Source organism: Musa acuminata, chromosome BXJ2-5 (genome assembly GCF_036884655.1).
Source record: "Musa acuminata AAA Group cultivar baxijiao chromosome BXJ2-5, Cavendish_Baxijiao_AAA, whole genome shotgun sequence".
Classification (NCBI taxonomy): domain Eukaryota; kingdom Viridiplantae; phylum Streptophyta; class Magnoliopsida; order Zingiberales; family Musaceae; genus Musa; species Musa acuminata.
The window spans coordinates 4,625,209-4,648,356 of record NC_088342.1 but is presented as its reverse complement, the minus strand read 5'-3'; the positions used below and the strand labels follow the sequence as shown (position 1 = coordinate 4,648,356).

The 23,148-nt window shown below is 42.6% G+C and overlaps 4 protein-coding genes and 1 long non-coding RNA gene across 8 annotated transcripts; 4 read left to right on the top strand and 1 right to left on the bottom strand.

Annotated features, from left to right (window-relative positions):
- The first annotated feature begins 2,379 nt into the window (after nucleotides 1-2,379).
- LOC135612196 (uncharacterized) lies at nucleotides 2,380-4,374 on the top strand. The gene is made up of 2 exons (XR_010486820.1): nucleotides 2,380-3,512; nucleotides 3,606-4,374. It is a non-coding gene; the product is annotated as an uncharacterized LOC135612196 (long non-coding RNA).
- Nucleotides 4,375-5,340: 966 nt separating this feature from the next.
- Nucleotides 5,341-7,169, top strand: LOC103984090 (uncharacterized). Its single transcript, XM_065108146.1, has 2 exons — nucleotides 5,341-6,028; nucleotides 6,345-7,169. The coding sequence occupies exon 2, from the start codon at nucleotides 6,647-6,649 to the stop codon at nucleotides 7,088-7,090; it is 444 nt and encodes a 147-aa protein (XP_064964218.1). The 5' UTR covers nucleotides 5,341-6,028; nucleotides 6,345-6,646; the 3' UTR covers nucleotides 7,091-7,169.
- A 3,967-nt stretch (nucleotides 7,170-11,136) lies between these two features.
- On the top strand, nucleotides 11,137-15,162 carry LOC103984089 (protein TWIN LOV 1). 3 transcript variants are annotated; one of them, XM_009401513.3, is made up of 7 exons: nucleotides 11,137-12,097; nucleotides 12,361-12,568; nucleotides 12,677-12,741; nucleotides 13,615-13,694; nucleotides 13,794-13,849; nucleotides 13,940-14,003; nucleotides 14,943-15,162. In XM_009401513.3, exons 1-7 carry the CDS (start codon nucleotides 11,476-11,478, stop codon nucleotides 15,057-15,059), a joined length of 1,212 nt encoding a protein of 403 aa, XP_009399788.2. In that variant the 5' UTR covers nucleotides 11,137-11,475; the 3' UTR covers nucleotides 15,060-15,162. The 3 variants fall into 3 exon arrangements, with proteins under 3 accessions (XP_009399788.2, XP_009399787.2, XP_018681852.1); XM_009401512.3 differs by lacking the exon at nucleotides 14,943-15,162 and adding an exon at nucleotides 14,419-14,755 and having other exon boundaries at nucleotides 11,138-12,097; XM_018826307.2 differs by lacking the exon at nucleotides 14,943-15,162 and adding an exon at nucleotides 14,405-14,642 and having other exon boundaries at nucleotides 11,138-12,097.
- Nucleotides 15,163-16,164: 1,002 nt separating this feature from the next.
- LOC103984088 (iron-sulfur assembly protein IscA, chloroplastic) lies at nucleotides 16,165-19,362 on the top strand. 2 transcript variants are annotated; one of them, XM_009401511.2, is made up of 3 exons: nucleotides 16,165-16,401; nucleotides 18,197-18,412; nucleotides 19,065-19,362. In XM_009401511.2, the coding sequence occupies exons 1-3, from the start codon at nucleotides 16,251-16,253 to the stop codon at nucleotides 19,205-19,207; spliced, it is 510 nt and encodes a 169-aa protein (XP_009399786.2). In that variant the 5' UTR covers nucleotides 16,165-16,250; the 3' UTR covers nucleotides 19,208-19,362. The 2 variants fall into 2 exon arrangements, with proteins under 2 accessions (XP_009399786.2, XP_009399784.2); XM_009401509.2 differs by having other exon boundaries at nucleotides 16,166-16,401; nucleotides 18,194-18,412.
- LOC103984087 (probable LRR receptor-like serine/threonine-protein kinase At3g47570) lies at nucleotides 19,064-23,035 on the bottom strand. Its single transcript, XM_009401508.3, has 2 exons — nucleotides 20,134-23,035; nucleotides 19,064-20,065 (listed from the first exon to the last, which is right to left on the bottom strand). Exons 1-2 carry the CDS (start codon nucleotides 22,961-22,963, stop codon nucleotides 19,668-19,670), a joined length of 3,228 nt encoding a protein of 1,075 aa, XP_009399783.3. The 5' UTR covers nucleotides 22,964-23,035; the 3' UTR covers nucleotides 19,064-19,667.
- Nucleotides 23,036-23,148: the final 113 nt, after the last annotated feature.

Sequence of the window (23,148 nt, the reverse complement as noted above, 5' to 3'; positions counted from 1 at the left end):
TGCCCTCTCTTAGGAGCAGTAGAAGGAGAGCCCACCCCTTTCCTCCTGAAGTAAAAAGGGAGGTAGCAATAAAGGGAACCTCCTAGAGTGGAAGGGGAAGGCAAAAATAAATGGAAGGTAAAAATTTATAAAGGAAATGAACACCGGAGTGGAAGGGGGGAGACTGAAGAAAAAATAAAGAAGAAAGATAGGACCTACTAAAGCAAATCCTCGCGATTGAGACCATATTCACCATGACAAACCTCTTATCCCGCTATGACGATCAAGGCAAAATCCACTACAGTAGACCTCTACTCTTACTATGACGGTCAAGGTAAGATCTATCGTGGCAGATCCCTACTCTCGCTATGGTGGTCGAGGCAAAATTCGTCATGACGGATCCCTACTCCTGCTACGATGGTCGAGACACGATTTACCATGACAGACCCTAGACCCATCACAACGATCATCGACAAAAACCCGCTACAACGGATGAACCCGATATTAACACTCGGGAGAAACCATCATGAGAATCACGAAGCTACTACCAGGCAACCCTCGTAGCTCAACACACTCAAATGGGGCAGGACCATGTAAACGACATGCCTCGAAACCCCTATTGAAGCCCCGAAGCACACCTTTTGAAGGGGACAAATGATAGGAAAAATAATACAATTGCTAACTCGCCTCACCACATGACCTAAGGAAGGCACCTACGTAGAGCTACGGGAGGCCTACATACACATATTGAATCCCAACGATATGGTACAGCTTCCCTAACCTTACCCTCCAGACAAATGGTGTAGGATGTCATCCCTTGCCTATCCTGGACAGGCTAAGAACCATAGCAAAGCATATCATCACAAGCATCCTTCCCTGACACCATCCTTCCTTCAGAAGACACATTCATCAATTACCGCTATCAATAATCCTTTGATAAGGTAAAGGACACCATAACCATCGTTTCCCTCACGCTATTGACTGCTCAGATATAAGACACAAGACCTCAAGCCAAACAAATGCAAACGGGCTCTATCTTAGCTCTTTTGAGCTCTACTAAATCTCATTCACTTACTTTAATGACTTAAGCATCAAAGGAGTCGAATCGGGACATCTCCCGTTGTTGACCACTTGTGTAAGGCCCAAGTGCATTTAAGGAGCATCTCAGAGTGATGTTAAGCGCTTCTAGACAAGACCAGGGCGCCCCTCGGGACAATCCCGAACTCCCTCCAACAGACAAGCCGTACCTCGAGAGGATTATGAGTCAATCGTCGTAAGCCAACGGTGCTTCAGGAGTCCACTTACCACCTCATCTACCCACTTGGACCACCTCACCTACCCCTATGCGAGTCAGACCATGTTAACTCTTTGATCAACGGTATTAAAGCAACAATAATACTTAATAAATACTTCTATTGCATTGGTTCATGTGTATAGAAAATTCCAACTCAAAATATATTAGCAATGTATAATTTATATATGTTTGGGCTGGTTGGGACGACATTGTTCACGATACTCGCATTTTACATGAAGCCTTCGGATGACACGATTTACATTTTCCTCGTCCTCATCCAAGTTCGTTACTAATAGTTTAGGATGATAATGTTGAATGTATTTTATGTATTTATTATATTATATTATTCCTACAGGTAAATATTATTTGGTAGATGCTGGATATCCTAATCCAATGGGTTATTTAGGGCCATACAAAGAAGTCAGTTTTCAAGAAGCGTTCAATCATGCTCATCTTTAGCTATATTCAAAAATTGAGCAAGCCTTCCGTGCATTAAAAAAGAAATAAAAAAATATTGAAGAATATGCCAAGCTATCCATTAAAAAAAAAAAGCAAGTGCAAATTATGATTGTGACGATGACTTTAGACAACTACGTAAGAAATACCATTAATGATACTCGTTTCGTTATTGTAATTGATGATTCTAATGATGTAAATGAAGGCAGTACAAAATCTAATAGAAATATATCACATGATATGAATAATTTGCATGATCAAATAGTTGCCAACTTAATTAGTAATTTATTTTAATATAATGATATGATTTATTGCATTTATATGATTACGATTTTTATTTGTTATTTATTTAGGTCATACAAATTTTTTTGTGAGATTATGTGTATATGTATGTATGTATGTATGTATGTATGTATGTATATATAATTTTATTTATTACTTATTAATTTAAATAAAATATTTATATTTATTTTAAAATAATATTAAAAAATTAGATTGATAAATTTGTCATATAATAAATATTTAATGAACTTTTGAAATATAATTTTATCAAACATCACTTAAGCAATACATATTTAAAATATATTTTTTATCTATTATTTATTAAACACTCAAAATATTTTACAACTACGCATTCATTTTAATCCTATTCTCGAAATACATATTTAAAATATAAATATATTCGCAAGCGACGGACTTAGTTACTAAGAGTAGCATCCTACAAATCTCCTCTAGGCTGAAGCGAACTCCACAATAGCCCGTACACCACCACTCCCACAAGCCATATTCCAGCACGAGCAGGATGGATATCGAATCAGGCGTCGCCGCTGCAGAGTGCCACCGGGACCTCGGGCTCCTCGGTGAGCTGGTACACGTATTGATGCTGGCTATCGTCGCCGGCGACCTCATGCTACTGGTCAACGTTCCGTCATCCAACAATCCCCACCGCATCGTTTGGGTGAGCTTCTTGACGAGTGTGGGGCTGTCGATCGTCGTGAAGTCTGGCAACGCCGCGAAGAAGGCGTTGCTGATCCCCCGTGCAGTCCTCGTCACTGCAGCTACCTTCCATGTCATCGCCGCACTCCCGGTTGCCTCCTTCTAAATCATCTCTACCTCCCATCTGGAAGAACCACGGAGATGTCTGGCCATTCTGAGCCGCAAAAAGTCGTACAACGCAGTCGTCGTGCCCTCCTGTAATTACAGTGTCTTATGTCTATTTCTCGTGCTGGTCCTCTCTCTGGAATTGGAAGGATGTGATTTGAACGTTCTACATGTGAGTATGACGTACAACATTTGGTTGCGGTTTTGTCAGGCTGCAAATATAATGGTCATTTGGTTAAGCACCCGTTAATGGACATCTGCTCCACATTTTCCGACTTGTAAACGCGATGAGCCTTTCCTCCGAATCGAACGTAGTCATGTATTATCCTTATGACAGTAACGTTACCGCTGCCTGGATGCATTGTTTTACTGGTTTTATCTGATCCCAATCCTTTGATTTCTCTGGTGGATGTGCAGCCACGTTTTAGTGGATGAACGGGACCTCTGTGACCCTAATCCTAATCTTTTGCGGATTCCTCAAAAACCTCTCTTGCATACGACCGGCGCTCCTCGTTTTGCTTTCACCACGCCCATATCGTTCCATTTCATTGCTGTTGCCATCCATCCTTCGATGCTCGCCCCTCCAAACAAAACGTGACCTTCTCAACGACGAACTGTTATATTTGCGTACAAACGAAAACAGAAGATGCCTTAATTTGCCGTCAGAAGTTGATCTTTGTTTGTATGTGTTTATTTTAGTAAAAACTGAAAGGAGAAATAATTCTTATATACACTACTATTCTTTATCTACATTTAGTTTCCTTTTCGTTATTAGAACATCATAGAGATCGAAGCAAAGATGAAGAAGAAGATGGTGGATGGCGGCCCCTGTGGAGGCTGTTGGGAGACAGCAGCCAACGCGGTGGCCGTGGCGACGGCGCTACTGATGATCGCCGTGGCGTTGGATTGCTTCGTGACCAGGCTGTGCCTGGGCGTGGGTGGCTCCCTTCACGTCATCCCCCTCACGCACGACGCCGCCACGAAGAAGCCTGTTGTGGTGCTTGCCTTCCCTTGTGTGGTTCTCGCCGTCGCGTGCTTCGTCAAGGCGCAAGGTTTCACGCCGAGAGCTCGAGATACCAGTAACGGCGGCCACGGGAACGGAAAGGTTGACGTCTGCTTTGGCTGAGAGTTGGCGGAAGGCAGCGAACGTCGTGTGGGCTGCCGCGTAGTCGAGTGCTGGCGCAGGATTCAGCCGAGGCTTTGTTAGAGAGGCTTTGAAGACAAAAATCTTGCACTAGTTTCGTTCCTGATTTATTAGGAGATGAGAACTGCGGAATTACATTTATTTCAAAGGGATATTTATGATTCCAAAATGACGAAGGCTTCATTATGGTGTGATGCATGTAATCATCCGAAGCACATCACATATATTGAATCGTTCTCCCACCACCCCAAGTATAGAAAGAGAGAGGGATTTTGATCGACCAGGCCGGTGGACAATCTTGCCGGCCCATTATTTGTACGACGTGGCTACATCTGTTGTGACAGCATCAAATTATTTGGTGTTCGATACATTCCATTTAATTTTAACATAATTAAGGTCATTTATTTTTTCTAAAATCGTGTTTTAATCAAATATTGTATATGAAAAGTTTACAAAAAAATTAAAAAAAATCACAAATACCATTTTAAAGCGACAAAAAGGGACATAGTACATTATTTGTGCATATATGTATATTATGAACACTGTATCGAACAGGCTTATATCGGATTCCTCATCCTCCGAATGCCATCGATCAATGGATCCTTCCAAAGCGGTCTGTTGGGGTCAACGGAGTGGCTTGCGGGCCACAGAGAACTTAGCACAGGCTTATTGGTGGGCTTCATCACTGCACTTGTCCTGCGGTTGCTTCTGTTTTCTTTGCTCACCGCTACTTCCGTGTGATATACGCAGCCGAAAGCGACGACGCCAACTTGTCCGTCGTCGGTTTCCACAATAAAGTTTTGCCACCCGCCCTCTTCGTTTTAGGCTATAAATTGCAAGAATCACAGAGCTCCGGTGCCATTGTCACCATCGACAAACCAAACCGAGGGCCTTGCCTTTTCGTTTCCTCGTCTATCGTCTCTTTCTCTCTCTCTCTCCAACTACAACACGGAACTGAATTGAGGGTGGAGAAGCGCCTGTGCTTCCCCTCTCTCTCTCTCTCTCCAATTCCAACACGCAAATGAATAGTTTATAGGGTTATTTACAAGAAGGACAAAGAAATATTGAACACGATTCCTACGATTGATATGCGCTGCTTCTTATGCCATGGGATTACTTGGGCGCCAAGATAATTAGATCGAGTTCCGTTGGTCCTCATCACTAGATCAACGTTCACACACAGCGGCACCGTTACTAAAGCCACCGAGGCAGGTGCGCATCCTCTGCACAGCGTTCTGCCATCACCGTCCTCTTCATCTGCTCCCTCCACTTCCGGCCTCGACTCGTATCTCGTCCGAGTGTTCCAGATGGCCGGCACGCGAAGGGGGGGGGGGGGGGGGGGGCGGCAAGGCCACGGGGTAAACGAACACGGTAGCCCACACCTCCGCCTACGACTATTCCTCTCTCACATCCCCCTTGTACGTCCTCCCGCTTCCTGATCTTTTGTCTCCCAGAAGCCATCACGCATCGGCCTCTCCCCAAAGCCCTCTCGCCCAAATCCCCTTCCCGTTTGTGTCCGTGCGATGAGATTCATCGACGGATCCGTCCGCCGGGAGCAACCGATGGCCGGCACGCCAAGGGGGGCAAGGCCACGGGGTAAACGAATACGGTAGCCCACACCTCCGCCGACGACCATTCCTCTCTCACAGCCCCCGTGTCCGTTCTCCCTCTTCGTGATCTTTTGTCTCCCAGAAGCCATCTCGCATCGGCCTCCTCAAAGCCCTCTCGCCCGTATCCCCTTCCCGTTTGTGTCCGTGCGATGAGATTCATGATCGGATCAAGCGATGGCCGGCACCGTCCGCCAGGCCGTGATGTTGACGCACGTCCATCACGCCTCTCGATCGCTGATCCGCCGCCGGGAGCAACATCGCCGAGGCGGTGAAGTTGACGCACGCCCATCACGCGGATCACCGGGAATCGGGTTTGTCAGGTCAGATCTAACGACAAAGCAGAATATTCAAACCGATTGCTTCGTCAATAAGGCATCCAATTCCGACGCCGAAAGTCACGCTAACGTGATGGCGCACCATCGATTGCGATATTTTTTTGGTTAGGTGTGTTTCCCCTTCAGTCTGTCTATCTCATTAAAGTATGCATAGTTTTATGTCCTTTCGCTCTGTTCTCCTGCCATCGACGAAGTATTTGAAATAAACCCTTTTTTACTCAAAATTATTTTTTTTCTTCCTAATCCCTGAAATCATGCGTTCCAAGTAATTAATTACATCCATATGTTTCTCGTTTGAGCGTCCAAAATTATGATAGTGTTTACTTTTTCAATTTATGGTAGTTGAGATTATTTTTTTGTTAGGTAACGATAATGAAGTTTATTATTTTTCTTAATTTTGATGATGCCTTGTATTTTTAATGTAGGAAACGGGTCAGTCTGCCCGACAAATGGCATCGGATGCCCCGTCAATTCGTGAAGGGGTAGTTTTGAATTTTAGTGCCTCAATAATGCAGCCCTGACACGACACGTGAGGCTGACAACTTTTGCGTAGCTGCAACGCAACTTCGGCAATAAAATTGATACCATTATCGTTGAGCGACTTTGTCAAGGCTGCCAGAGTGTTATATAGCGGAATACCGAAACATTGCGAGGATCGGGTGATGCGGTGTTAGCTGACGTCACGCGTTTCGCTAGTGTTATGGCAGCCTGATGCGCTTTGTCGACGATGGATAGAGCAAACGACTCGCAGTGGCTTCCGGCGCTCGGCTTGGCGTTCCTGACATACAACTCGGCCGCGGCGGTGTACCGCTCCGTCGACGACCCATGGGCGGTCGGGTTTGTGGTCGTCGCCTACGTTGACCTGCTCCTCCTGTTCTGGTGCCTTCGCAAGTTCGAAAGGTCTACCGAGAGCAACCGGGGTGGGTTGAAGGCCGCCGTGTGGTTCCTTGCCACGCTGCTCACGGGCATGTTCGCCCACAAGGTCGCCGCCATCATGCCCTGGCCCGTCGCTGCGATCGTGTACTGCATGGCGGCCGCAACCGCCGGTGGTGGGTTTTGGGCCTTCTTTATCTACCGTGAGCCAGTTGATCTGTCCGCCGACGGCAAACCGTCCTCGAATTACCGTGTGCCAGTTGATCTGTCCGCCGACGCCAAACCATCCTCGAATTAGTGTGTTATACGCACTATGTATCTCTTCTATGTATACTTAATAGCTTGCTATTATCGAAGTTTCCCAGCTACTTATATGAGCTTCACCATTACCCAAACAAAAATCTCTCTCCACCAAGTTTCGCACCCAAATATCTGCTACGTGGAAGCACATCCTCCGAACTAAAGCACTGCTTTTTAAAGGTTATTAATAAATAATAATTAAGCTTTATGCGTCGGCTTTCGGTTGGTGATTAGCCACATCGTTTCCTCCCTCTCCCTCTCCCTCTCCCTCTCCCTCTCATTATAATTCAAAAATAATTTAGAAGGTGCAAAGACTAAGAATCGGAAGAAAAAAAATGGAAAATAAAGAATGAAAGAAAAAACATCATCTTCTCCGCGACTTCGAACTACTCCTACAAGTCTTCAGCAAGAAATGGTGATTCGCAAGCTAACTGAACCAAATATCTTAAATTTAATTAATGGGTATATTAACCTAATTTAAATGGATAATATGGGAATAACAAACTCTCATACGATTTTCTGAATAAGCTTCTATTTTTGTGCTTTTTTTGGAAAAATATTTATTATTTTTTTAGTTTTTCGATGATATCTTTTATAATCTCATAAATATTTCTTGTCATCATAACGGAGGATCAGGTCGAACACTCTTCTCTTGCCTTATCCCTTTGCCTCTCTGTCTTTTTCGCACTCGCACCTTCGAGAAAGGTATTTATAAAATAATAAAAGAAAAGGGAGCATCAACTAAAATAAAGAAAATAAAAGTCACCATCAATTAAAACAAAGAAAACGAAAGTCGTCATTCAATCCGAACAAATTCGCTCCCGAAAAAGTCTATCATCAATTAAAATAAAAAAAAGTTATCCTTCAAGCCCGAAAAAGCCATCATCAATTAAAATAAAGAAAACGAAAGTCATCATTTAAGCCGAACAAATTCGTTTTCGAACCGTACATTTTGATTATGAATTATTTAATTTCATATTAGTTAAGGAGTATAGGAATCAAGAGTTCAGTCAAATCTCTCTACCCATAAAAATACTTTTTGAAACTTAATTTTGTCGGCCATAACTTAACTTTGATTACGTTATATCGAATAACTTTAGTTATTAAGTATAATAAAAATGACAAAAAATGAATATTAGTATTATCGGGTATGATTTTAATATGTTCTGAGAGAGGACGAGACTAAAGGCAGACGTGTCCGACCAAGTCATGGGTTCTTGCGCGTCAAACAAGCTAACGGACGGCCAAACTCCCACAGGCGCACGTCAGAACGGACCCTTAAAGAATTGTGACACGAAAGACTTGAAGGAATGAGGAGGCTCTCTTTATTAGTTCATGTAGCCTACGATTGTAGCTTGTCGTTTGGCTTTGCAGAGGAGAGACCGAGATTCCCAGCAGCTTAGCGCAACCCCCCTCGACACACCATCGTCCACCGCCAACACGGACCACGATGCCGACGCCCGGTTATCCACCCTGGGACTTGCCGTCCTGACATACAGCTCCGTCACGGCCGTGTACCGCTCGAGGGACGACCCCTCGGCCGTGGCCTTCGTGGTCATCGCCTACGCCGACCTCCTGCTCCTGCTGCGCTGCGTTCGGTGCTTGGAGGGAGGCACCGCGGCGGACCGGCCACGGCTGAAGGCCGCAGTATGGTGTCTCGCCACGCTCCTCACCCTGTTGTTCTCCTACAAGGTGGCGGCCATCATGCCGCGGCCCGTGGCGGTCATGGTGTGGAGCATGGCGGCCGCGGTCTGCCTCGGCGGCTTCTGGGCCTTGTTCCTCTGCCAGGAGCCGGCCTCACAAATCAACGCAAAATAATAGCATACGTTCCGTGTGATTGCTTCCTCCCATGGATGCTGTGTACCACATATGTTGCATCAAATAAACACTCTCTTTTTCTCAGGCATAATCGGCCTTTTCTTTTCTTTGTTTCGGTTGCCTGAACAACTGACGCCGATGATATGAATCACGGCGAAGTATTCGTCAGGAGAAGTAAGGGGTCCAAATAGGCTTAAGAGATTGAAGACAAACAAAGATGCTTGGCATCTAATTAACCTTCTCTTGAGCCTCTCAAATTTCATAGTAAAAAAGATTTATTTATATAAAATATTCATATGAGATGAAAGAATGAGAGATTCAGAGGATAGTTTCATTAAATTTAATATTAAAATATGATGATAAATCAGTAAAGTCTTAATCAATTAAGCGGACAGCTGTGTTACTAATACCCTAAAATTGCTACATTATAATATATTCATCGTCGTCGTGGAGACTAATGTGATAGAGACCAGCGATCGCGCCTCGTTAATGTCACCCACAATTTAATACCCCGTCACGGCGGTCGACATGACTCCGTCGGCACAAACCACGAAAATAAAGATAATTAATTACTCCTTGGAAATACCGAGTCATATTGTAAACACGTCAACTGTTATTGGGACGAACCCCATCCGTATTTATACGCTTCGAGGTGCGATATGATGTCATGATAGTGACGCCCCACTTGTAGATGAAAAGGAGCTGATGACTTTGACTTCCACGTGAAACGCTGCCTACTATTCACTGGTTTTTGATATGACTCGATGGTGAATTGGCTATTAGTTGGTGCGTCCGAATCCAGTAGAAGTTGTGACATTGACCGCCGGATTGACTACAACAACAAGTTGGGCGATATTTGTGTTCCTTTTTAGCTCGAAATAATATTCTTATTTATTATAATCTCTAAAATATTTTTCGAACAATATAGCTAACGCAACACTTGTCAGAAGAATGAGTCAATCTTCTAATTCATTAATTATAGTATTTTTACATACTCATACCTTTTGACTTTTCTTTAGAAATATAATATCTTTTGTACTTCGTGAGCTGAGAATAATATTTGTACTTCGTGAAGGAGAATTCGATACGGCAGGGTGACCTATTGACAACGTCGTGGAAGAATCGACACCAACACTCCACCTGATTTGGTCTAATGGGCTGTTCCGACCCACAAATGATGCCGAACATGCACCGATGCGGCCCAACCCATCAAACCCATTACACGCTCGACCACTTGGAAGATTTCCGTGTACTTAAGATACGTTGTTTAATCCGAGTGACATTTATATGACCATATGATTATAAATATACCTATGCACTTTTCCCAGAGAATTAAAAGAAATATAAAAGGGAAAAGTAAATAATAATAATAATATCAAGACAATTGGGATGGAAAGGAGGTCAGCGTGCAGCTCAACTCCGACCACAAACGTGGGGGAGCGGAGGACACCGAGTGTTCCGCACGTGAACTGTGTGGCGCTTGTGTCTTGACCCAGATACGAAACACAAGAAATGGGCCCTCTGCACCATTGATTCCAACCGTGGGGCTCACCAGCCACCGACCAATAGGCGGCATCGGTCGACGAAACACTCCGGTCTCCTCGGTTTCTTGGCCGTTCATCTCGAGTGGACGATGTGGATTCCAAGTTGGTCCGCTCCGAACTGCACACGTGTACAGTTGTTGCCCAGTCACCATCCGATAATTACCATAACGGTTGCGGCGAACCGGTCCAACCTGAACCCGCCGCGGTTCGTTTTCGGTTCGGCCTAGCTCACCTGTCTCGGCCGTGTCGCCAGCCAGGAAATCTCATCTTCCTATTTGGCAACACGGCCGGGACCCACGGGTTCCGCAACAACAACCAATCGGACAACACTTGCGATTCGTGTTTTTGCGGAACTTCCAGAGTCAGCTCCAACCCGATATCCACCTCATGGGGCCCATTAATCGTTCCAATAAGCACGAGGGTAGGTTTGGGGTTGTTAATCCTCCACCACTTCTCGTATTCTCTCTTGTATCCGCGTCATCAACTCCCGGCGGAACGCGGCCGGCGCAATTATTACGGATAACGTCGCTGTCACCACATGGAAACAGCCACTCGCCACGTCTGTACTCATCCACTCATCCTTCCTTCCTTGCTTTTTTATACGTTAATCACACACACACATATATATATATATATATATATATATATATATATATATATATATATATACCAAATCACAAACTCGACTCGATATTACAGAAAACCCACACACACACAAATCTGCGTGTTCTCCTCCTCTCGTCTCTCCTCTTCGCCGATCGCTTCTATTTGCTTTCTTTTCTTTTTAGTTTTTTGGCCTTTCCGTCCACTAATTTTTTCAAGCAACGTATTAACATAAAAATTTATCCCACCATTTCCCAAAGATTTTTTTTCCCCTCCCCGTCTCACCTTTGTCTATAGCGAATAATGATCACAAACCCTTCTCTCATCTGATCTCTTATTTGAAGCGGCAATTCGGTACTCCTCCGTTTTGGTAGTATGTTATGAGGTGAAAGAAGCGATCTCCGCCGCGGCGGCGCGTATGGTGGCGCTGACGATTCCGTCGATCGGGCGTCGGGCCGAGAACACATCGCCACCATCGGCGGTGGCGGAGGTCATGGCGGGATGCTCACGCCGCCTCATCGACCAGTCGCTCACCGCCCGTTACTCCGATTGGATCGCGGAGGCCCTCGACGAGATCCAGGGCTGCTTCCTGATCACGGACCCGGGTGTCGCAGGCCACCCCATCGTCTTCGCCAGCCACGGGTTCCTCGCCATGTCCGGATACTCCCGTGAGGAGGTCCTCGGCCGGAACGGCCGGATGTTCCAGGGCCCTGCCACTAACCGGCGGTCGGTGTTGGAGATCCGCGAGGCGATACGGGAGGAGCGGACGCTCCAGATCAGCTTGCTTAATTACCGGAAGGACGGAACGCCGCATTGGATACTATTCCATCTTTTCCCGGTGTTTGGGGTGGACGACGGGAGGGTGGCGCACTTTGTGGCGGTCCAGGTGCCGATCCCGAGGCGATCTAGGTCGTTGTCGGAGGCTAGATGTGGAGGAGCTAGAGGGAGGTTGTTTGGGGCGTGCCGGAACGAGGTGCGCTCCGACTGCGATTTAGGGTGTAATCTTGCTGCGGATTTGTTTGTGGATGTCGACAATAGAGGTGAATTCTGATTCCTTTTTCATGATAATAATTAAGAATTAGTTTAATTCCTCTCAAATTAATCTATTTTAGTTGAATTTTTGTTCCGTCACCGACCAATTGAAGATTCATCGCTTGACATTGTTGTGCTTCACTTACTGCATTTTTTGCTTGTTCTTATGTTATCGAATCTCAAATGACAGTGTTGGAGGCCTGAGTGGTCTGACGGGCAAATCTTATCAGAAACCAGATTGGTATAATGTTGTGCCAATTGCTCCCTGCAGGATTGGAGGCTGAAGAATCACGTGAAGCGAGCGAGCAAGAGAAAGAGAGGGCCTCAGATGCTGCCAACAGCATCCTGTCAGCTCTGACTCAGTATAGCAAGCTTACAGGCAGAGTGGTCAGCAGCCAGAGAAGCAGATTGGCTGGCATCTCCCCACTCAGTTCATCCCTTATTTTATCTCTTGGTAGAATCAAACAGAGCTTTGTACTGTGAGTTGTTACACATTCCTGCTGATATTGTTTTAGCTTAGCAATCTGGCGGAGCTTGGGGATTTACTTGTTGCTATGCTAATAGGGAAATCAATTAATTTCTTGCAGGACTGATCCCCAGTTACCTGACATGCCCATTGTTTACGCCAGCGATGAATTCCTAAGTTTGACAGGTGCTGTAAACCTACATTCTTTTATGATAGTTACATTTTATTGACGAATGCTGGATGATAATTATTACAATTTAAATGCAGTGTTTTAATCCAACATCCTTTTGAGAATTCAGAGTTCTCCTATAGTCCCATGTGTTTGCCAATATCGTATCACTGGTTTCAATGACTTTTCCTCTTACTTTATCTTGTGCAATTTTCCACCTTTGATTGAAGTAGATTTCCTACCTAGTAAGTGTCAAGTGCAATGACCGGGCTACTAAGTATCTGCCTCTTTCCCTGAGGATCAACTTACCTGTAATTGAGGTAGATAAACAAAATTTGATTTGAAGTAAAGTTAAATGTTGAAGTGGATCCTGTGGTATGACTTGGAGCTTTTGGAGAACCTTGTGCATTAAAAATCAAAGCATGATAAGCATGCCTGAGAATGAAATGCAATTAACTAGCTTGTCTTGTTAGGTTACTCCTTAAAGATGGTTGGCATGTCTTTGACATGCTGTTTGACCAACAAATTTTCAGACCACAACCTCATGGCCTTTGGAAGGTTTGTCAAAAGATCATATTGCATCCATTCAGTAGCTACTTCCATATCTGCCAGCAATCATATGTCAACTTATGCACTTAAACTGTGTTTTTGCTGCTTGGTTAGATTCTTGTGCAGCAGAATAGGAATATAAGACGCATAGCTGTCACTAGTAATTATCCCATGTTGCATTAACAGCTAGTCAACTTAATTGCTTAGTGCCATCTTTTGTCTGGTTCCGTGGTCAGTCTATGTGCTTCTGTATGCGATTTTTTCTCAGTATGATAAAACCCAACATTTTACCCGAATGGTAGATTGGGCACATCTTTTAAACAATTGCCTTTATCTTATAGGTTACTCAAGACATGAGATATTGGGACACAACTATGAGTTCTTGAATGGACCTGATACAGAAGTTGAGGTGTTACATCAGGTAGATACTAGTGACCATCATCTTATGGATCTTATTAAACTTGAGCCTCCCGCGTGTATCCACAATGCACATCCTAACACTTCTTATTTGTTGTTATAGATAAGGCAAAGCATTCAGGTCGAGTGTGCTTGTACAGTACGTCTCCTGAACTACAGGTGCCTTTTGACAACTTGATGGATGAATGCTACAGGATTTATAATTTCATTTTACGCATAGATAGCAACACTGTGATGCCACTTTTTCAGGAAAGACGGAAGCTTGTTTTGGAATCTACTTCACGTGTCACCTGTGCGGAATGCATCTGGCAAGGTATGCAATTAATAATCAAGCATCCTCTTTGTTTGATTTTTATTTTTCTAGTATTCTACTGTGAACTTTACCCTTTGGAATTCTTGCATGCTTGCATCTGGGAGGAGATGTAGAACTTATTAACTAGTGCATCACCCCTTCCTCATTCTCGTCACTGAAACTAAACTGTAGAGTAATATTCTTTTAACTTGGGTTTATTCTGAGTCTGTTGTTCCTGTCTTATGCGACGTTGCCACCTCACTCATGAAGAGTCACTTCCCTCCACCTGTACACACCGTGCCAATAACCATAAGGCTAATAACCATGTTGGTGAATTACTTGGCTTTACTTGATTATAGTTTGGTCTCTCTTACCATATAAGAGGCAAGAAAAGAATTAAGATCTACATTAAAACGTTATAGTTCCGCATTTGCAGGTAGCATTTTATGTTAATGTTCAGATCGATGAGAACACAAAGAGTGATGGCCTTGGTTTGAGCCCACATATGAGACAGCTTGGTGTTGTGGGTGCAGTGAAGGTTGCAGTGAGGAGTTTGTCATTGTGCGCAGGCCCTTCAAGGCCATCTTCGTAGGATTATTAGTTTCCATTTCACAGGCATAATATGTTTTGCTAGATCTAATTCTCTTTAGTTTACACTCAGTGGTTCTGTTCCTGTCCATATGAAATTACTGTTTCAATGAAAAAAAGTTCATTAGCAGTGCTGCGCTGCACATTAGAAAGTAAAAAGCTCGGCAAGTTACGAGTTGTGCTCATATGTTGTGGTCTATCATTGATTTTTCTGATCATCTGTGAAGCATCTCTTTGGAGGTATCAGCTCCAGGAAACTCTCTTCATGCATGCTATTACTCTTTGTACTTCATAACTCTAACGTCTTCAATATGGATGATTGATGTTGCATAATCCCATGCCAATCAGTCTAAAGATGCAGCCACTTTCCAGGGTTTAGGAGGTCAACCGTACCCGTATCTCCTCGACAAACACAGATTGTTGATAGAGGGTTGTCAACACATTGTTTTGGTGCAGAGTAACACAGTCGTGTTGGGCCAAATGTTCTAATCACTGTGGATCAATCTATTTATGAGACTCGTATGATGTAATCGATAGACTGATTTGAAACATGTTAAACACATTGAATCTGATCATTTGTCAATTTAGATTAGTCGTACCAATCCCAAATTTAAAGCCGACAAGTTGGTAGCTAATGGGATGAATCGCATCGACCCAAACTCCTAGAGAGCCAATCCAAAGCTGAAACACCCCTTCTTTTCTAATTTTCCTTTCCTTCTTAGAAAATATCTAAAGGAGGCACTAAATTATTTCCACCAAGCCATCAATCAAGAGACGTCAAGTGTGGATTGGGAGAATGACACACAAATATCATCCAAGTCTGCGGCCAGAAGAGATGGAAGATCGTATTAGCAATCAGCGGGCCCACCGAACCAGAATTGAGGCTGTCCTGCTTTGGGTGACGGAATAAATTAAATACAATAAATACACAATTTATATATCCTTACGTATAAATTTAATGTATATTTGTTATTTTGACTCATTTTTATTATTAATATTCTTTTAAAATTCTTTATGATGGTAAGATTATTAAGATTACTTTATATTATATATATATATATATATTTATTTATTTATTTATTTATTTCAAGCTAGATAGTTTTATTCATAAGATAGTTATGATATTAATCATGTTTTATGAATCCGAGTGTTAAATAATTATATATATATATATATAATTTATACTATCGAAATAAGAATATTGAGATAAATACGTTGAGTTATAAAAAATATATAAAAATATTTTTATTTATAAATAATTAGAAATCATTTTAATACAAAATAAGATGAGAAAAAATATTTAAAAAGATAAAATAATTAATATTAATGGTATGAAAAAAATATTTAAGTATCTTAAATTTAATTAAATATATAATTTTTACATATGTTAATGATATTAAAATATTTATTTAGTTAAATATAAATAGTTAAGATTTATGATTTTATTGTTGTTGTTATTGTATAGTGTTATTCATAGTTGATTTAGGTGTTTTAATATCATGTATTACGATTTATAAACCTAAATACGCTATTTCTAATTTGTATAAGGATCGATATAAATAAATAACAATAAAGCCACGCCAAACACGACCGCGTATTTCTAAAGCCTTTTTTTTTCTCCGAAATCTCCGGAAAAATAATACTTTCCTCGCCCGACTCCGCCGCCTCTCGCTCTCTCCGATGGCGCTCTCCGCCGGAATCCCTGGCCAGCTCCTATGCCACCTGCGCTGCACAGAGTCCCGCAACACCGCCGCCCTTCGTTCCTCCGTCAGGTTACCCCGCGATCTCAATCGCAGGAATCTAACTCGCATTCGTTTGTCGGCTACTTCAGGTATTGGTTGTCTTTGATTCTACAAATTGAATAGTTCTTTTGTCAGTTGATCTGTTATTCTCTGTTCCTTTCCCCTTATGAATCATCTGATCGCATGGAAAAACTTTCCCTTTTTGATGTTTGTCCAGTAATTTACGGTTGTAACCACAAATCTTAGCTTGATTATCTCTCTGTTGATCTGGAAGAAAAAGTTTGTATTGTCTTTTTGATCTGAAGCCGGAAAATTTTAGGGTTTTCTAGACCTTTGGTTCTGAGGTCGATGGAATTTTTAAAGGTTTGAGATAACTCTCCAATTGTTATCTCGACTTTCGGAAAACACTTATTTGACAGTCTGTTACCCTCCAATTGGGGTTTCCACTAATTCGAAGAACAGAAGGGAAGAGATTACTACTAAACCATCTCTGAATTAATTGCATAAAAAAAATGGTCTGATGGCCTGACGAACATTTTTATACATAGGAATTATAGGAGGTAAACTAATCTCATAAGCCAATGAAATGCTACTAAAATAGGAATAAGATCTCTCAAAATATGAACCCTGATAGTAAAATTGGTCACTGAACATGTATCATCCTGGATTTGATCTTATGCTAATCTGCATAAGATCTACTAACCATAATGTTGCTTTTCTTGGAGTAGTCATTTGGATCATTTATAAATGAGAAACTTGGCTCTCTTTAACTCCATTTCATAATGTAATAGGGTGTTGCTTGTTTTCGAGGAGCCATTTGGATCATGTATATATGAAAACTCCGTTCTCTTTAACTCTGTTTCTTTATGTAATGTTTTCTGCACAATATCCTTCTTTGAGCTACTCTGTATGCATTTACTGAGTTAGGCAAAGGCAAACTTGGGAATAACAATATTGGGTTCAAGGGGACTCATTTTTCAGATTGAACATGAAGAGTCAGGCTGCATGAATTCCAAAGAATAAGATTCTGCACTGCCGTATGTTTATGATGCATGTTGTCCTTCTCCCTTTTTCTCTTTTTGGTGTTTTATGATGCAAATTTCCTAATATTCATCCTCCGCTTGAAAGATTGTTTACTGATGCACCCAGGGGTTTCTTCCAATAACATGAATGCCATAAAGAAATTTCCTGACTACAACTCTTACTAGTTTCAACATTTGCTTTAAAGAGACACAACAAGCAGATAACCTTGCTGTCTCCATGAAATCTTTCGTTCCAGTTCTCTTATTAATTAGTTTTAGAGCCACAATCAGATGTAACAATCTTGTTCTATGTTCTAACAAACAAAAGAAAACATATCTCCAATCTAAACATCATATGATTTTTGCTACAACACTTGCATCCACATTCATATGGACCTTTATGTTTGATTTAATTGGAACAATATGAATGACTTGGTTTATATTTCCTCATTAATGAATTTGTCAACTTAGAAGAAAAGACATGCAAACTCCATGTTTGGTTGTCCATATTTTATGAATGAAATATTGTCAACTCAGCTTTACTGGACCACTATTGCAACATCGGACATGTCATTATGATGCAACCATCTGACAGTTATATACTAAACCTTAATCTATCTTCTATCTTAATTATAATTCACTGCATAAATGGCTATTTTGTAAGATATTTTCTACATATCAAAATTTCTTTGTTGATGACATTCTCAGTTCAAATGTCCAGAATATGTTTTGGATTTTATTTCTGCCATTTTCTTTTATTGGGTTTTGGATTCCTAATTTTTTAGTCATATTGAACAATGTTTTCTTTTATTTGTTGTGCTAAGAATCACCTTCTTATCGTTGCACTTAAATGATACAGCAGCTCCATCATCTGGTAGCTTTGCCCCTGCAATTTCATTAACTGAAAAAGCAATAAACCATCTGAGTAAAATGAGATCTGAACGTAATGAAGATCTGTGCTTGAGAATTGGAGTGAAGCAAGGTGGATGCTCTGGCATGTCATACACTATGGAGTTTGAAAACCGTGCCAACACACGACCTGATGACTCAGTGATAGAATACAATGGTTTTGTGATTGGTATGTTTCTTCCTTTCTCCTTCCCTTAGGATCTTAATCAGCACTGATTAAACTGTTGAGAGAAACCCAATAAACAACCAGATAGATCCATCGTCGCATAAATCTATTTCATGCATAAATATGATTTTAACTTTCTTCTTTTCTTAGGAATTTATTTGGAGTATTATTAGAATAACCTGAATTCTGAGTAGGTCATTCATTAGGTTTTTTTTTTTTAATTTCGTTTTATCTGGACATATATGGAACTGAAAACTGAAAATTTTTACATTCAGCAAGTAAGATTCTTTTAGTTTATGCAAACTAGTGGACCTCAAATCCTTATGACACTCTCTCAGCAAAGTCTATAAATTCATACCAAAGCTGCATTTAGTTCTTAATATGATCAAGCAATATTCTAGCAATATTAACGGAGGAGAAAAGGCTTTTTAGTGGGGTTGTAACTGATGATTTCTTTGCGCTGTTGGAGATGGATCTTATGGGAAAGTTAAAAAATCGAAAAATCTTTTAATGATAATGAGTAATCTTAGCATATTTGTATCTTTCAATAGTAGTACAAATTATAAGAATCAGAATTAATGTGTTGTTGTGTCAAATAAAATGGCCAATCACATATTAAATAATCTAATTTCTACTTTCGGTTTTGAGTTTGCAGTTTGTGATCCCAAGAGCCTACTCTTTGTGTACGGCATGCAGCTCGACTTCAGTGATGCACTCATAGGTGGAGGCTTCTCATTTAAGAACCCGAATGCAACACAAACTTGTGGCTGTGGCAAATCCTTTGCCGCTGAAATGTAAGATCACATGACCGACTCCCCACAGCATGCAGTTGCTCTGATAAAAGCATCTATAAACTTGACATAGGAGCACGACTTTTACTAATCCTCTCTATATCTCTCGTCTTTCTGCTTTGACTTTTCTCCTCAAGATAATTCGCTGTGAGTTGACATTTATCGGTTCAGATTCAAGACATGCTGTGGCTTAAAAAGAATCGATTTACAAGTCAAAAAAAAAAAAACTCTAATTATGAGGCAAAAGGATTACATGAAATATGTTGTATACTCAAAAGGCTTAGCCTGGAAGATGTTTCAACTTTCTATCTTGCATTTTCTTTTTGTTGGAAGAACAAATAATATATTGAGATGCTAACACTATGAAAGAAGTCAAAATAGTTATGAGGGGAAGATTATAAAAGTTCATAATTTATATGCGGTACAGAAATTATAATCTTAATATTTATCAAACGTTGATATCATCTCTACGCCCGCAATAGAGTCGATCCAAGAAATGCATCCTTGATGTCATGAAGTTCCCTTATGACATCCTCCATTTGCATTCGCTCTTTTGGTGATCCTTTGGAACACGACACGCCAACTCTGAGCACCGAAGCAATGCACTCTACTACTGCTCTCATGCTTGATTCATTTGCCGATGGATTTGAACGGCATGCTTCTTCTTCTCCCCCTCCCAGTAACAAGTTTGGGTCTATGATCTCGACAACATGTTTTGGAAGTGCCCTCTCAACGTAGCGATGAAGATTCAGACCTTCCTTGAACCCATCATCAGTAGGTCGCTTTGCAGTAAACATCTCCAGCAGGAGCATTCCGTAACTGTACACATCACCTTGCACTGAAACCTTGTGTCCCATCCCATACTCTGTGACATGCACATCGTTCATCAATCTCCAGTGGTAAATTATCCAAAGGAAAAGCTAAGAAACACACCTGGAGCAGCGTAGCCGATGGACCCTTTCAACGTGATCGAGTTCGTCGATCTCTGGGATGACTTGCCCACGAACCTCGCCAATCCGAAGTCACCCACATGTGCCACCATGTCATCGTCCAAAAGCACGTTGCTCGGTTTGAGATCACAATGCACAATCGGGGGGGTCGGAACATGGTGATGAAGATAATCCAACGCAGAAGCCACATCAATGGATATGTTCAATCTCTGCCCGAGGCTTAGCATTCTCGACGAACCCCGTTCGTCTCTTTCTGGAGGATGAAGCCACTCGTCCAGACTTCCACTGGGTAAGAACTCAAACACTAGAGCTTTGAAGTCATTCCCTCCGAAATCAACACCTGAGCACGATGTCAGTATCTTGACGAGATTCCGATGCCTGACGTTTCTCAGAGCTTCGCATTCGGCCATGAAGCTTCTCACAGCCCCTGTTTGCTGCAGGTTGAGTACCTTCACCGCCACTTCCTTGTGGTCTTCCCAATCCATGATTCCTCTGTAGACAGATCCGAAGCTTCCCTTGCCAATCAGATTAGCAGGCGAAAATTCATTTGTCGCTCTGAGCAGCTCAGCAAAAGAGACCCTCCTGTGCTGCTCTTCGATGCGTGAGGTAACAGAAGAAAGCCTGCTTGGCTTGCGTAATCGATAACAAGCAACCGACACGGAGATCAGAAAGGTGACGCACAAGATTCCTCCGACAACAGAGACGATGGCAATTAGCTTAGCAGAAGAAGATTTTTCCTCGGAAGGGCATGATGGCAATCTAAGTTCTGGAATACCCCCGCAAAGTTTACTGTTCCCCACCACCGAGAATGCACTTGCATTTGCAAAAATCCCATCTTTTGGCACTTCACCGTCCAAATTGTTGTAGGAGAGATTGAGATACGTCATGTTAAAGCTCCCAAGGAAATCTGGTATATGCCCCGATAAATCATTGCTTGAAATGTCCAGCACTCGAAGCCCCTTCAACTGGCTAAACGACGAAGGAATGGGTCCCTGGAAATAGTTCCCTCCAATGCAAAGGATTTCCAGGACCTGGCATCCAGCAATTCCGCTGGGCAATCTACCGGATAATCTATTATCGGACGCATCGATACTTTGGGTGTTTCTCAAACTCCCAATCTCCGAAGGCAGGACTCCTGTTAATAAATTGCGCGAAATATTGAGTTTGGTGAGATTGGGGATGTCAAAGATCTGTACGGGCACCGTACCATTTAACCTGTTGGAATCAAGATTCAAGATATTTAATGGGCACTTTCCAAGGCTCGGAGGTATGGATCCATGCAGGTCATTGGTGGCAAGAACAAGAATGTTTAATCTAGTAAGGTTCCCGAGGGTTGCAGGGATTTCTCCCACCAAATGGTTTCCTCCCAAGTTTACTCTTCCTAAACCCGAAGGCCTTCCCAGCGTTGCAGGAATAGCACCGCCGAGAAGGTTGTACCACATCGTGATTTTGGTCAAGCTAATAAGATTCCCAATCTCTTCAGCGATGCTTCCTGCTATCTGGTTGCCTCCGATGTCTAGCTCTTCCAGAGATCTAGACAAATTGGCTATGGATTTTGGCAGCATGCCACTTAGATCATTTTTCGATATATCTAGGATTCTAAGGTGGGTGCAGTTGGCCAAGGAGTCCAAGAAACTCCACTCGGCAGCATTCCTTGCTTGTAGCCCATTGCTACCCAGAATCAATGCATCTAAACTATGCAAGGAGCCCAAACTCTTGGGAATGGTGCCAACCAGGCGGTTGCCACCCAAAACACATACGGTCAGATTCACTAGGTTCCCAATCTCGGATGGGATAGTGCCAGTGAGTTGGTTGTAATGAAGAAAGAGTGTGGTCAAGCTAACAAGATTGCCTATGTCGGATGGGATGGCTCCTGTGAGCTTATTACTCCACAGCACAAGCTGACGAAGAGAGGTGAGGTTCCATATTGCGGCAGGGATGGCTCCTACAAGAGTACTGTTTGACAGATCAAGATGGGCAAGAGAGGAGAGGTTCCCTACCGCAGCAGGAATAGCGCCGGTGAGTTGGTTGCCGCCTAGATAAAGTCCTGTTAAGCTTGCAAGATTCCCGATCTCAGGAGGAATGCCTCCTTCGAGGAGATTGTTCCACATGACGAGTTCCCGGAGCTTTGGAAGGGAGCCTAGATCGGTGGGGATGTCTCCTCGCAGCATGTTCTGATCCAAACCGATGACTTGGAGTTCCGAACAGTTGCTGAGATTGCGTGGGATTGTGCCATTCATGTTGTTATGACTCAGGCTGAAGATTTGAAGTCTCGAACAGTTCTGGAACAGAGAATTGGGAATCATCCCACCCAGTTGATTGTTGCTAAGATTGAGAGTCCGAAGGTGGGATAGAAAGCCGAGCCCCTGCGGGATGGAACCCTCAAGGCTGTTGCTACCGAGGCGGAGTCTCCTGAGGAAGGTGAGGTTAGCCAGGGACGGAGATAGTTTACCCTCCAACCGGAGGGACTCCAAATCGAGGCTCGTGACCCTCGGTTCACCTCCGTGGGTGCGGCACGTGACCCCTCGCCACCGGCAGAAATGGAGGGAGGCGTTGTCCCAGGAGGTCAACGCTCCGGATGGGTCGGAGAGGAGGGTCTTGAAGGAGCGGAGCGAGAGACGATCAGTGGTCGATTCAGCGGTGGGAGTTCCAAACTGGGAAGCTGATGAGCCAGCAGAAGAAGAGAGCATGAGAAGCAAAAGCATGAAGGAGGATGGCCAAAGAACCCATGCAGATCTGAAGCACTCATGTCGTGTTTGCTCCATGCAAAGGATTCTTCCAACTCCCGCACTCGGATACAATTTAGAAATCATCCACAGCAAATCTATATGTATACTAATTCAAAGTTAGCACACAAAAAACTCGAAGTTTACTTGTCAGGACAATTTTTTTTCTTGATGTAGTTTGTCGGGAAGAAAAAATTAGATTACAAGTCTTATTCAAAAGTCTTATTCAAAAGACTATTATGGGTTTTATTAAAGTTAGATCATCTTAATAT

What these genes read in the sequence shown, in the direction of transcription:
- LOC103984090 (XM_065108146.1), top strand. Translation starts at nt 6,647, where the DNA reads ATGGATAGAGCAAACGACTCGCAGTGGCTTCCGGCGCTCGGCTTGGCG.
- LOC103984089 (XM_009401512.3), top strand. Translation starts at nt 11,476, where the DNA reads ATGGTGGCGCTGACGATTCCGTCGATCGGGCGTCGGGCCGAGAACACA. An exon ending in TGTGGATGTCGACAATAGAG is followed by an intron (nt 12,098 to 12,360) that starts GTGAATTCTGAT and finishes TGCTCCCTGCAG; the next exon opens with GATTGGAGGCTGAAGAATCA. An exon ending in GTACGTCTCCTGAACTACAG is followed by an intron (nt 13,850 to 13,939) that starts GTGCCTTTTGAC and finishes CCACTTTTTCAG; the next exon opens with GAAAGACGGAAGCTTGTTTT.
- LOC103984088 (XM_009401509.2), top strand. Translation starts at nt 16,251, where the DNA reads ATGGCGCTCTCCGCCGGAATCCCTGGCCAGCTCCTATGCCACCTGCGC. An exon ending in TCGTTTGTCGGCTACTTCAG is followed by an intron (nt 16,402 to 18,193) that starts GTATTGGTTGTC and finishes TAAATGATACAG; the next exon opens with CAGCTCCATCATCTGGTAGC. An exon ending in ATACAATGGTTTTGTGATTG is followed by an intron (nt 18,413 to 19,064) that starts GTATGTTTCTTC and finishes TTGAGTTTGCAG; the next exon opens with TTTGTGATCCCAAGAGCCTA.
- LOC103984087 (XM_009401508.3), bottom strand. Translation starts at nt 22,963, where the DNA reads ATGATTTCTAAATTGTATCCGAGTGCGGGAGTTGGAAGAATCCTTTGC. An exon ending in CATCGGCTACGCTGCTCCAG is followed by an intron (nt 20,066 to 20,133) that starts GTGTGTTTCTTA and finishes TGCATGTCACAG; the next exon opens with AGTATGGGATGGGACACAAG.